The 12,695-nt window shown below is 41.3% G+C and overlaps 2 protein-coding genes across 2 annotated transcripts; one reads left to right on the forward strand and one right to left on the reverse strand.

Annotated features, from left to right (window-relative positions):
- Nucleotides 1-360: 360 nt before the first annotated feature.
- Nucleotides 361-1,020, forward strand: taf13 (TATA-box binding protein associated factor 13). Its single transcript, XM_080497538.1, has 2 exons — nucleotides 361-425; nucleotides 510-1,020. The coding sequence occupies exon 2, from the start codon at nucleotides 514-516 to the stop codon at nucleotides 886-888; it is 375 nt and encodes a 124-aa protein (XP_080353664.1). The 5' UTR covers nucleotides 361-425; nucleotides 510-513; the 3' UTR covers nucleotides 889-1,020.
- Nucleotides 1,021-9,352: 8,332 nt separating this feature from the next.
- On the reverse strand, nucleotides 9,353-12,636 carry tnnc2.2 (troponin C2, fast skeletal type, tandem duplicate 2). Its single transcript, XM_080496420.1, has 6 exons — nucleotides 12,507-12,636; nucleotides 11,629-11,680; nucleotides 11,225-11,368; nucleotides 10,384-10,498; nucleotides 10,160-10,296; nucleotides 9,353-9,853 (listed from the first exon to the last, which is right to left on the reverse strand). Exons 1-6 carry the CDS (start codon nucleotides 12,507-12,509, stop codon nucleotides 9,822-9,824), a joined length of 483 nt encoding a protein of 160 aa, XP_080352546.1. The 5' UTR covers nucleotides 12,510-12,636; the 3' UTR covers nucleotides 9,353-9,821.
- Nucleotides 12,637-12,695: the final 59 nt, after the last annotated feature.

The following is a 12,695-nucleotide window of genomic DNA, read 5'->3' on the forward strand; positions in this document are numbered from 1 at the left end:
GTGGACTGGCTCTTATAGGGAAACACAAAGATGGGAACTGAGCATGGTGAAGAATGTGCTCCTGAAATGCAACTCGAAAGGAGTATATAGTAATAATAATAATAATAAAAATAATAATAATAATAATAATGGACACTCAAAGACGCTTTACATTGACAGTTTTTCCTCATCACGGAACGTGGAGGAGTGGACAAATGCGAAAATACTTCTGGACTTTGTCAGATCCACGGGGCTGTAGAACAAGGTATAGACTAAATCTTACGATATTATACGACTCGCGTTGGAATTTGTTTACTCTCCAGCAGGTGGCAGCAGTACGCCAGTGAAGCATCTCCTCTGCTGAATACACAGCAAAAGAGGAAGAAACAAAGCGGAAGACCACAAAAACAAGTCCCAACTGTTGTCATCCTCGTCATAAAAATCAGGTAAATATATAGAATTTAAACCTTGTTTTGTGTTTATGGTGCTTCCAATAGCGCCCCGCTAACGTGGTACCGGCTTGTTTCCAGCGGGATGGCGGACGAGGACGAGGAGGCGGTGTTCGACGAGGAGATGGAGGAGAGCTCCGGGGGGATGGACGTCTGCCATGGCAAGAGGAAGCGGCTCTTCTCCAAGGAGCTCCGCTGCATGATGTACGGCTTCGGGGACGACCAGAACCCGTACACGGAGTCCGTGGACATCCTGGAGGACCTCGTGATCGAGTTCATCACGGAAATGACCCACAAAGCGATGTCCATCGGGCGCCAGGGCCGTGTCCAGGTGGAGGACATCGTCTTCTTGATACGCAAGGATCCAAGGAAGTTCGCCAGAGTCAAAGACCTCCTGACCATGAACGAGGAGCTGAAGAGAGCCAGGAAAGCTTTCGACGAGGCCAACTATGGCTCCTGAACTGCATTTCACCTGTCCAAACCTTTTGCCATGTCTTTTCATTCCATTCTGTTGTAGAGAGACCCAGAGTGAGATGGGGTGACTGTGTGGAGCTGTTTCAATAAACATTCTCTTTTAATATGAGCTGCTGCTGAGACACATCTCGAAGTCAACTCCTTTTTTTATCACAGACAATTATACACAGTATAATGTGCCATCAAATGTTTCTAGTGCTTGTTCTACAGCAAAACTATTTGAATTATTATCGAAAACACAGTAATGTTAGTAGTAATGAAAACTGCAGTTGCTAAACAAGAATGTTTGTAGAAATTAAGCAGTTAAAGTGTCAAATAGTGCCAAAAGTAAATATACAAATGTAGTCTTTGTCACTGATCAATTTGGTAGAGATCACACTACAGGAGTTACTCTTTATTTTTTTAAAACAGTGATGATGCTTGAATCAAAGCTATAATTGAATGTATGTCCACATGTCATTTGTACTCTCATAGGCGTGATGTAGTAGAGATATGCTCTATGAAATATGCTCCGTTATTTTTTATGCAGATCCCCTCTGAACACCAATATACTCATCTCCATTGGCCATACATTGTTCTTCTGTTGCCCAATAAACAGGTCACAGATGTTTACATTGAAAACTACAATTACTATTAACGGCATCAGCGTTAGAATAATATCCCTAAGACAGAAATATGATTGAGATGGGGTGTTTACTGTACCTATTACCAAAGCATATTAATTCTGGAATATAATCAGATTCAGATTTAGAAAACTTTATTGAACCCATAGGGCAATTAATTTGTAGCAATACTTAAAGTAGCAGAGCAGTCAGATACAACACATACGGTAGTCAGTACATTACATTTACAGTCTATGGACGAGCATCAGGATGCCATGTACCAAAAAAATAGGAATGAAAACATCGGAATACAATATCCCTTCAAACTACCCCATTTGAATTTAACGATTTAATCGTGGAGGGCACAAAAGAATTGGAAAACCGATTTGTTTTCCGTGCCGGGCCATTAATATGACGCCCTGAAGGCAACAAGACACTGAAACTCTGAAAACAGGATGTTGGGGCTGAGCCAGGATGCATTTGGTTTATTTTAGCACCTGCTCCTCCCACAGAGAATGGAGGTCCCTCATTGTGACCACAATGATTTTGGAGCACGTTTTAACAATGCTCTGGAGCTTATTTTTGTCCTTCACTGACAAGCCTTGGAACCAACAAATAAAAGATTAAGAATCATTTTGTTGACGTTAAAAGAGTTCAATATCCTCAGCAGATATGTTCTTCGCTGCCCTCGTTTTAGAATCGAATCAGTGTTCAGGTCAAACTTAATTTGCTGTCGATTGTTGTCCCAAGATATTTAGAACTATCAACAATCTCAACATTCTCCCCATGAATGACGCTAACACTGTTTGGGACAACACGTCTGAAATCAATGGTCATGTCCTTGGTTTGGCAGCATTTAGATCCAGATAGTGATCCTCACACCAAGTGACAAACTGTGCCAGCGCTGGGCCATGGCTCGTCTCTGACCCCGAAGGCAGCGACACCAAAACTGTGTCGTCAGAGAACTTAATCATGAATCTGTTCTCCTCTGAAGATCTACAGCTGTCCGTGTAGAGGATAAAAAGGAGAGTTGACAAAACGCATCCCTGAGGTGATCCAGTGTTGGAGATGGATGGAGGATACATTGTTTTATTTACACATGCTGGACCCGATCAGGATGAAAATTAAAAATTAATAAAAAATGTTGATCTGGGAGGTTAAAATCCGAAGCCAGTCTTTGTATAAGGGTGTGGGGCTGCATTTGACTCCCCCTTGAACTGCTACCTTATCGTGGTGGGGGAGTTTGACCACCCGAATGATCCGCGGAGCTATGCTGTATGGGGGCTTTATGCCCCCAGTAAGGTCTCCCAAGGCAAATAGATCCTGGTCAATGTCGGCACATTCGTCTCTAAACACACCAAAAGTTACTATACTATACTACACTATAGTACTATAAACTGTACTATACACTGTCCTGTACACTGTACAATATACTATACTGTAAACTGTACTATACACTGTACTATACACTACTGTACATGGTACTATACACTGTGTACGACAAACTATTGTACACTGTGCTATACACTGTGTACTGTACACTGTATAAGAGACATTATTTTCTCTACAAACAGATATTCTGCAAAGCCAATCACTTTTAATACTATTTAATGATCCCCAGTGAAAAAACAGCGTCTTCAAAGAAGGCCATAGCTACCAGTTTGTTAATCCACTCAAATCCTAGGTCATTTTGAGTGGGTTACATAATACATCAGGGATCTTCAGTAAAACAAACAGTAAAATAATTAATGTATTAGTAGGACATTTCTGATGAGCTGCTTTTATTGTTAAGGAGTTGAATCGTAATATAAAGGTTGTATAGGAGGCTAGATGTAATAGTAACACTGTACTATGCATGGTACTGCACACTGTGCAATACACTGTACTGTACACTGTACTATACACTATACTATACACTGTACTGTACACTGCACTGTACACTGTACTATACACTATACTATACACTGTACTGTACACTGTGTAATATAAACCACTGTACACTGTACTGTACACTGTGCTATACATGGTACTGTACACTGTACTATACACTATACTATACACTACTGTACACTGTACTGTACACTGTGTAATATAGACCACTGTACACTGAACTGTACACTGTACTATACATGGTACTGTACACTGTACTATACACTATACTATACACTATACTGTACATTGTACTGTACACTGTACTGTACACTATACTATACACTGTGTAATATAAACCACTGTACACTGTACTGTACACTGTGTAATATAGACCACTGTACACTGTACTGTACACTGTACTATACACTGTACTGCACACTGTGTAATATAAACCACTGTACACTGTACTGTACACTGTGCTATACATGGTACTGTACACTGTACTGTACACTGTGTAATATAGACCACTGTACACTGTACTATACATGGTACTGTACACTGTACTATACACTATACTATACACTGTACTGTGCACTGTGTAATATAAACCACTGTACACTGTACTGTACACTGTGCTATACATGGTACTGTACACTGTACTATACATGGTACTGTACACTGTACTATACACTATACTATACACTATACTGTACATTGTACTGTACACTGTGTAATATAAACCACTGTACACTGTACTGTACACTATACTATACACTGTGTAATATAAACCACTGTACACTGTACTATACATGGTACTGTACACTGTACAGTACCAGTACAATGTACTATACATGGTACTGTGCACTGTACTGTACACTGTGTAATATAGACCACTGTACACTGTACTGTACACTGTACTATACATGGTACTGTACACTGTACTATACACTATACTATACACTATACTGTACATTGTACTGTACACTGTGTAATATAAACCACTGTACACTGTACTATGCACTGTACTGCACACTGTGTAATATAAACCACTGTACACTGTACTGTACACTGTGCTATACATGGTACTGTACACTGTACTATACACTATACTATGCACTGTACTGTACTGTACACTGTACTGTACACTGTGTAATATAGACCACTGTACAATGAACTGTACACTGTCCTATACATGGTACTGTACACTGTACTATACACTATACTATACACTATACTGTACATTGTACTGTACACTGTGTAATATAAACCACTGTACACTGTACTATACACTATACTATACACTATACTGTACATTGTACTGTACACTGTGTAATATAAACCACTGTACACTGTACTGCACACTGTGTAATATAAACCACTGTACACTGTACTGTACACTGTACTATACATGGTACTGTACACTGTACTATATACTACACTGTACACTGTACTGTACACTGTGTAATATAAACCACTATACACTATACTATACACTATACTGTACACTGTACTATACATGGTACTGTACACTGTACTAAACACTATACTATACACTATACTGTACACTGTACTATACATGGTACTGTACACTGTACTATACATGGTACTGTACACTGTACTATACACTATACTATACACTATACTGTACATTGTACTGTACACTGTGTAATATAAACCACTGTACACTGTACTATGCACTGTACTGCACACTGTACACACTGTGTAATATAAACCACTGTACACTGTACTGTACACTGTACTATACATGGTACTGTACACTGTACTATATACTACACTGTACACTGTACTGTACACTGTGTAATATAAACCACTATACACTATACTATACACTATACTGTACACTGTACTATACATGGTACTGTACACTGTGCTATACACTGTACTATACACTATACTGTACACTGTACTATACATGGTACTGTACACTGTACTATACACTATACTATACACTATACTGTACATTGTACTGTAAACTGTGTAATATAAACCACTGTACACTGTACTATGCACTGTACTGCACACTGTGTAATATAAACCACTGTACACTGTACTGTACACTGTACTATACATGGTACTGTACACTGTACTATATACTACACTGTACACTGTACTGTACACTGTGTAATATAAACCACTATACACTATACTATACACTGTACTGTACACTGTACTATAAACTATTGGACACTGTACTGTACACTGTACTGTACAGTGTATACTACAAACTACTGGACACTGTACTGTACATTGTACTATACACTGTGTACTGTACGCTGTACTGTATAAGAGAGACATTATTTTCTCTACAAAGAGATATTCTGTGCAAAGCCAATCACTTTAAATACTATTTAATGATCCCCAGTGAAAAAACAGCGTCTTCATACACACTGCAGTTGCTATAAATGAACTGAATTGTCACTGAGCTGACGAAGCACGTGGCCACCTGAATAAAATGACTTTAGAACAAATCTACTTTCAATAATCAGTTTGAAAAAATGGAAAACCCAACACTGCCGACACAGTTTCAAGAAACTGAAACAGAGGAGGGGCGAATCCTTCAAGAGGCGATCCAGCTTCTGAGTGTAAGTTTTTGTTAAATACATTTTATGAGTATTTCTAGTAGAACCATGTAATTTTAGATGACAAAGAAAAGAAAGGGAGACTGAAAACCACAATAACATCTAGTCAGGTAGTGTAAAAATAAAATTGAGCAGGTCTAATGACTGTCTTTGTTTGTGTTTTACAGTATATTCGGGGGGCTCCCACCATTAACAGACACACACTGTCAACAGAGGTGATGGGAGTGATTAAAAAGTGTCTGACGACCCTGAGCGCTCACAAACAGAAAATCAGCGCTCTGGAGAAAAAGCTGAATAAAGTGAGTGAAGAACGGCCGAAAACCGTCCAGGAGCGACCGAGGCCTGATGTGAGTATTGATATGATAAATATCACTTAGTAGTTTATTACAAATTTGCTGCCATCATAATTGACACCAACAAATGACTAATTACATTACAAATTATTTTGTGAAGCTTCAGGTTGAGCAGCCAAAGGAGAAGAGCCTGGTTGGATCAACAATCATGTCCTCCAGCGCAGAATACAGGGTGGAGGCTATACTGGGCCGTGGAATGTCTGGAGTCGTCGTCTTATGTCGGAAAACGCCCTCCGAACAAATGGTGGCTTTGAAATTGATCAAAAGCAGGGGCCACATCGAGGTGGCGAAACAGGAGGTGACGTAGGAAAACATTCATTGCCATTGATTTTGGAAAACATTTGTTACTGAACACGTTTAGTTATTTTGCTAAATTGGTTTTGATTGATTGTTCTGTCCCTCCAGGCCCCTGTTTCAGAACCAACAGAGGATGACCAAGCCTTTGAAAAGGACCAGTCATCCTCCATTGATCTGTTGGCCAAGATGCTTCAACCGGATCCTATGAAAAGGATCACACCAGAAGAGATCCTCAAACATCCATTCATATCGTTGAAGCATCTGGACCCATATCAAGATAAAGGTTTCAACGGTTACTATTTGGTTCAGGGAGTTTCTCTCTTTTAAAGAGGTCTTGCCGACTCAACCAGTAAGCCACAATTGCCCAAGAAAAAGATCTGTATTTTGTCTTTGTTATATCTTAATCCCAATCATTACACAAAATATGAAAAGCAAATTGGATTCAAAATTTCTCTTGTATATAAAACTAAAAACTCTTGCAACTTGTTAAAATCTAACAGTGGCGGACCGTCAGGGCCTTCAAGGCTTCTCTGCAGGTCTAAGAAAAAGATCTGAGTCACAGACTGATGTTGATTATATTTTGTCCGTGAATACTTATTAAATAATTCGAAATGGTCTGTCCGCTTCTTCTCATCGCTTCTCCCCGGCTGCGCTGCTTCCCAACCCGTACTTCCAATTAAAGCTTTTAACCCAATTACATTTCAGTCATCCCCTGTTGCCGGGTAAAGAAATTTGCCTGAGGCCTTCAGATCCAGTTCTGCAGGTGTCTGTAGTGTAAAACTAGTGTCGGTCACGTGGCTGCTTCAACCAAGCAGATTTTGATATTGCCGATCTGGACCTTCTAGAAGGCCTAGCGCAGTGCTTCTCAAATGGTGGGGCGCGCCCCCCTGGGGGGGCGTGGTGGGGTGTCAGGGGGGGCGTGAGGCGGGCGCGAGGCGGGCACGACTATTAGTGTCTTTATTCATGCTTGAAGGATTAAAAAAAGGCCCTCCAGCCACTAGGTGGCAGCAGTGCTCAAACTAATCAACAGGCTGCCTGTTCAACCAGTAGAGAAGAAGAAGTACTACACATGAACACCGTGTACAGAGCTGGCGGAGGAGGAGGAGAGGTGGAGAAGTTTCTGACAGGAGTGAAAAGAAAAAAGGATGAGGCGTCAGAGGAAAAGAAAACAGGTGACAGTAACCGGTATAAAGCTAGTAAGAGCAGGAGATATGACGATGCTACGTCGCCCTTGGGTTTACCGTGAACACGTCGGAAACCAGGAAACACCCGTTTGTGTTTTATGCCTAAAAACTCTGGCAGCGGAGCATGAAACCAAATAAATGAAGACGGCGCCTGGAGACCATACACCATACACCTGGAGACCATACACCTGGAGACCATACACCTGGAGACCATACACCATACACCTGGAGACCATACACCACACACCTGGAGACCATACACCATACACCTGGAGACCATACACCACACACCTGGAGACCATACACCATACACCTGGAGACCATACACCATACACCTGGAGACCATACACCTGGAGACCATACACCATACACCTGGAGACCATACACCTGGAGACCATACACCATACACCTGGAGACCATACACCATACACCTGGAGACCATGCACCATACACCTGGAGACCATACACCTGGAGACCATACACCATACACCTGGAGACCATACACCTGGAGACCATACACCATACACCTGGAGACCATACACCCGTTATGTCAGTAAGCCACTGGAGTTGTTTCATGGTAAACTCCAGGAGTATGGCCAACAAGCCGGTCATTGTGTCAGCGCGGCATCAGTAAACAAAAAAGCCTGTTAGCCTCTTACAAAGTTGCCCACCACATCGCAAAGTGCATAAACCCTCACACCATAGAGATTTATTTTGATAATCAGGCGATTGTATGCAGAATGCTGGTGCCAGCAACTCATACAGTGGTTTATACAGATGAATAAATAAATATTATCAAGTTCTCAATGGTAGTACAATTCGAGGGGGGGGGGGGCCCTGAAAAAAATTCTGTCCTCTAGGGGGGGCGTGACAGAAAATAATTGAGAACCACTGGCCTAGCGTGACGTCATTGTATTCAAGCCCACTGATTGGATCGTCAGAGAGTTCACTCTCCAGTGCGAGCTGGCTTCATCTGTAGCTAGCTGCACGAACAAAAATAAAGTTGTGTTTATTTGATCGCGGTTTTGTCAACCAAAAATGACTAAAGGAGAAGATAAGGACATTTGATTGCAAATATATTGTCAAAACAAGACGAACGCACCACAGCACTACGAGCGCACGTCCAGTGCAATTTACCTGTGCTCACTACAAACTCCATGGCAGAATTCAGGATTATATTATTTGCCATTATATTATTTTCAAGCCCAGGAAAAGCTGACATTTGTCACCCTCTTCAACCCCTAGAAGTTTCGGGAAAAGCAGCTGGTTTTTTTATGCAGCTGCAGCAGTAGAAGAGACATGAACTTGGATTTTTTTTTCATTCGTAGAGGTATTTATTCTGGCTACACGAATATCTATCTGTGATGCAAAGGCTTTTTATATGGTATATGGTTTTTGTAGCCATAAAAAATGTTGTTGAGGGGTGGATTGCCTCAGACCAGCAGTGAAGGCCTGGGTCTGAAATGCACGGTTCCTGGTTACCACTGGTTGAATCTTCATGATCGTTTCCGCTGGTCTGACTCAAACACAATGGACAAAAAAGAAGAAAAAAATAACTTTTATTGATATTCCTCAAAACAAAAAAAAAAAAGATTACACAGACCGTAAATATGACAAGACCAACTACATTGAGCATGTGTTAGTTCATTTATTCTCTTGAAGCAGATTACTCCTTTGTACACTGAAGTGGTTGAATGACTTGGTCTAAGCAGCAGATAGTCGGCTGCCCATCTATCAAGACTGCATCTAGATCAGAGCTTTTCACCAGCAGAGAGAGACGGTGGTGGGGGGGGGCAGTCTGCAGTCACAAGCCAGCCAGAAGGGGGGTTGTGGCGACCCCAGCCCCCCCCCCCTGCCAGGTGCCCTAGCTGTCTGTTGAAGGTGTCTGTGAGGATGTAGAACTGAGCCAGTTGGATGGGACGGAGGAGGGGAGGGGTGCTCAGATGTTTTCAGAGGGAGGGGGGGGGTCACAGGAAGATGGTGGAGGAATGTCCATTGAGTCTCTCTTGGCTTACTGCACATTCTCCATCATCTTGAGGAATTCTGCAAAACAAAGGCGAAAGTGGTGAGACAAAGCTGTGATCCATGGCAACATTAACTGACGCATGTGAGGGCTCGAGTTTAAAAACTAAAAATGAGGTAAAGGTAGGAAAAATCCTCCATGATTCAGATTAAATAAGATAATCTAAGAATGAGTTTTTAGGCCAAAAAGATTTGAATATTTTGTCATCAAAAAAACTGATCATTCGTCAATAAAAAATAACCAGTAAAACAAAGAACACAACAACAGAAAAAAATCACGACTGTACAAAGACATTGTCATCGTCGACGTCGTCGTCATGGACATACCATCAAAGTCCAGCATGCCGTCGGCGTTCTTGTCGCCGTCCTTCATCAGCTCGTCAATCTCATCCTCTGAGATTGGCTCGCCGGTGCTGCGGATGATCAGCGCGAACTCCTCTCTGTCGATGTAGCCATCACCGTTCCTGCAAGAGATGCAAAAGAAATTGTAGTTATACATATAAACAAAGGAATACCTGTCATGTCACAGACAGCTCTATGCATTAACCTACTTGTCGAAGACACGGAAGCACTCTGCCAACTCTTCCTCGCTCTTGCCAGCCTGGTCCTCCTTTAGCAGCCTCACCATCATGACCAAGAACTCCTCAAAGTCGATGGTACCGCTGCCTGAGGAGGTTCAACACCCAGCACCATTCACTACCAATCCCAGTGTCATGTTCTCCTTTGCACACAGTTTCATGCACAAGAAGCACAATAATACTTCAAATACTTGAGATGCAGTTGAGGCACGATACCATGGACTAAGTAATAATTAATTTTAAGCATAAATGATCTGGTGGTGGAAAGGTCATTATGTGGTGGCGCATAAAAAGAAATGTCGTGCAAAGCTTTATGTACCTAAAATCAATTCATTAATTACAATGAATTTGGGGGGAAAAATGAGTGAGTGAAAGAGTGGTTGTGTAGGCCCCTCTGACTTTATAATCATTTTGTTTGTTTGATAGTTGCTATTTGCTTTTAATTTTCAATGAAAAATGATTATAAGAGAATAATGCAGAGTATATAATTAATCTATTTTCTACTCCTTTTCATTCAGGAATTTGAAAACCTTTGTTCTGTATTGGACTGATTTTGGGTTGTTGTTGTTTTGTTTAGTTTATTTACATTTAATGATATTAAATAAACTAAGCTAAACTAAACTAAACTACAACACAAAATTTCTTATCTCCTAATAATAGTTGAATTCGGGAATAGTTGAAGCTGGTCACACTTATAGATCATCACTGTGTTATTGTATGCCATTACACTTTGGCACCAGCGCATAAAAACACTTGTTGCGCCGAGTCAGTCTGCTGTGTGTCTGTTGAAGACATCACATTTCCTGCTGCTCACCATCCTCATCGACCTCCTCAATGATTTCATCCAACTCCTCTCTTGTCGGGTTTTGACCCAGCATCCTCATCACGGTGCCCAACTCCTTGGTGCTGATGTCACCGCCACCGTCGGTGTCAAACATGTCGAAGGCGGCTTTGAACTCTGGAGGAACGCAAGAGGAAATCAGGCACGTGTGTTGCTGAAATGAACGCTGCTACTCATTCCATACAGAGATTAGAAAATTACCTCTCTTTTTACAAGAAAAAGAAATGGGGTTCATTGACGCACACACACACACACACACACACACACACACACACACAAACAAACAAACAAAAAGGTTCATACTATCCATTTCCTCACTTGTCACTTGGTGACCAAAGTGACGTGTTAACGGATTACTGAGACTGTTAGCTACTCACCAGCCAGCATTTCCTCGCTCAGGTAGGAGCGGGCCTCTTGTTGCGCGTCAGTCTGGAATTAAACATGGGGCCACTCCATTACATCAATCAAGCTTTAATGACATCCTATTATTATTGAACATTTTACATGTGTTTCAGTGCATACAGAGACACTAAAATACACCATATTGCCAAAAACGTGAATTCACTTAGTAAACTGGTGCTTGATAATGATGTAAATATGAACTGTAGTCCCAGAAGAGTGAAGGTTTTTCACACTGTCCCACTAACACATCATCAGGGGAATATTAGAAATATTATTTAAAAATGATGCACATGTGTGAAAAATCTGCTTAAAGAAACGCAAAAGACGCATTGTGAGGACATGTGTCACTGGAGCCACCTAATGGACTCCCAGGCTTGGTGAAAATGAATCTGGCTATTTCAGGCTCAACACATTAGGCTGGCTGTATAAGGCCTGCAGACATCCAATCCCAGAGAATTTGTCGGCCTAAGCAGAATCTGCACCTTCGCAGCTGACACCCATCCAGCTCCCCTATCAGCACTCAATGGTAACTTTCAGCAAAGCTTTACACTATTTGCAGCAGATAAGAGGCTTAAGTGTGGAATTTTTTCAGCCCTGTTTGTCAGAATTCAATTAATAGCCAATAATCTATAACAATGCAATTAGAAGCAACACGTTGCAGCTCTTTGAGAGTCAATCAGATGTAAAACACTTTGAACAAGCTCACCTTGATTAATTTATATCACTTTCATATGCTTTTATTACTCAGTAATAACATGAACTCCATCTGAGGAAATAACTAATGGTTGCTTTACTAATCCATCCTTCTGGACTACGATCAGCCAGACATTTTGCACAATGGGTTTGGTCTTACCATGTTTGTGGATTAGCTTTTCCCCCCCAGATATCCAAGGAAAAATGAAAAGCCCAAAGGAGTGGTCAATCCGTGAGCACCTCGACAGGGAGACTAGACGTCAAGTGAAGGTTCAGACACACTTTAAACCGAGCAGCCAGGTCCCGCCCCCTGCATCTCACAGGCATCCAGATTTAGTATCCTGAACTT

This window comes from Blennius ocellaris (assembly GCF_963422515.1).
Source record: "Blennius ocellaris genome assembly, chromosome: 5".
Classification (NCBI taxonomy): domain Eukaryota; kingdom Metazoa; phylum Chordata; class Actinopteri; order Blenniiformes; family Blenniidae; genus Blennius; species Blennius ocellaris.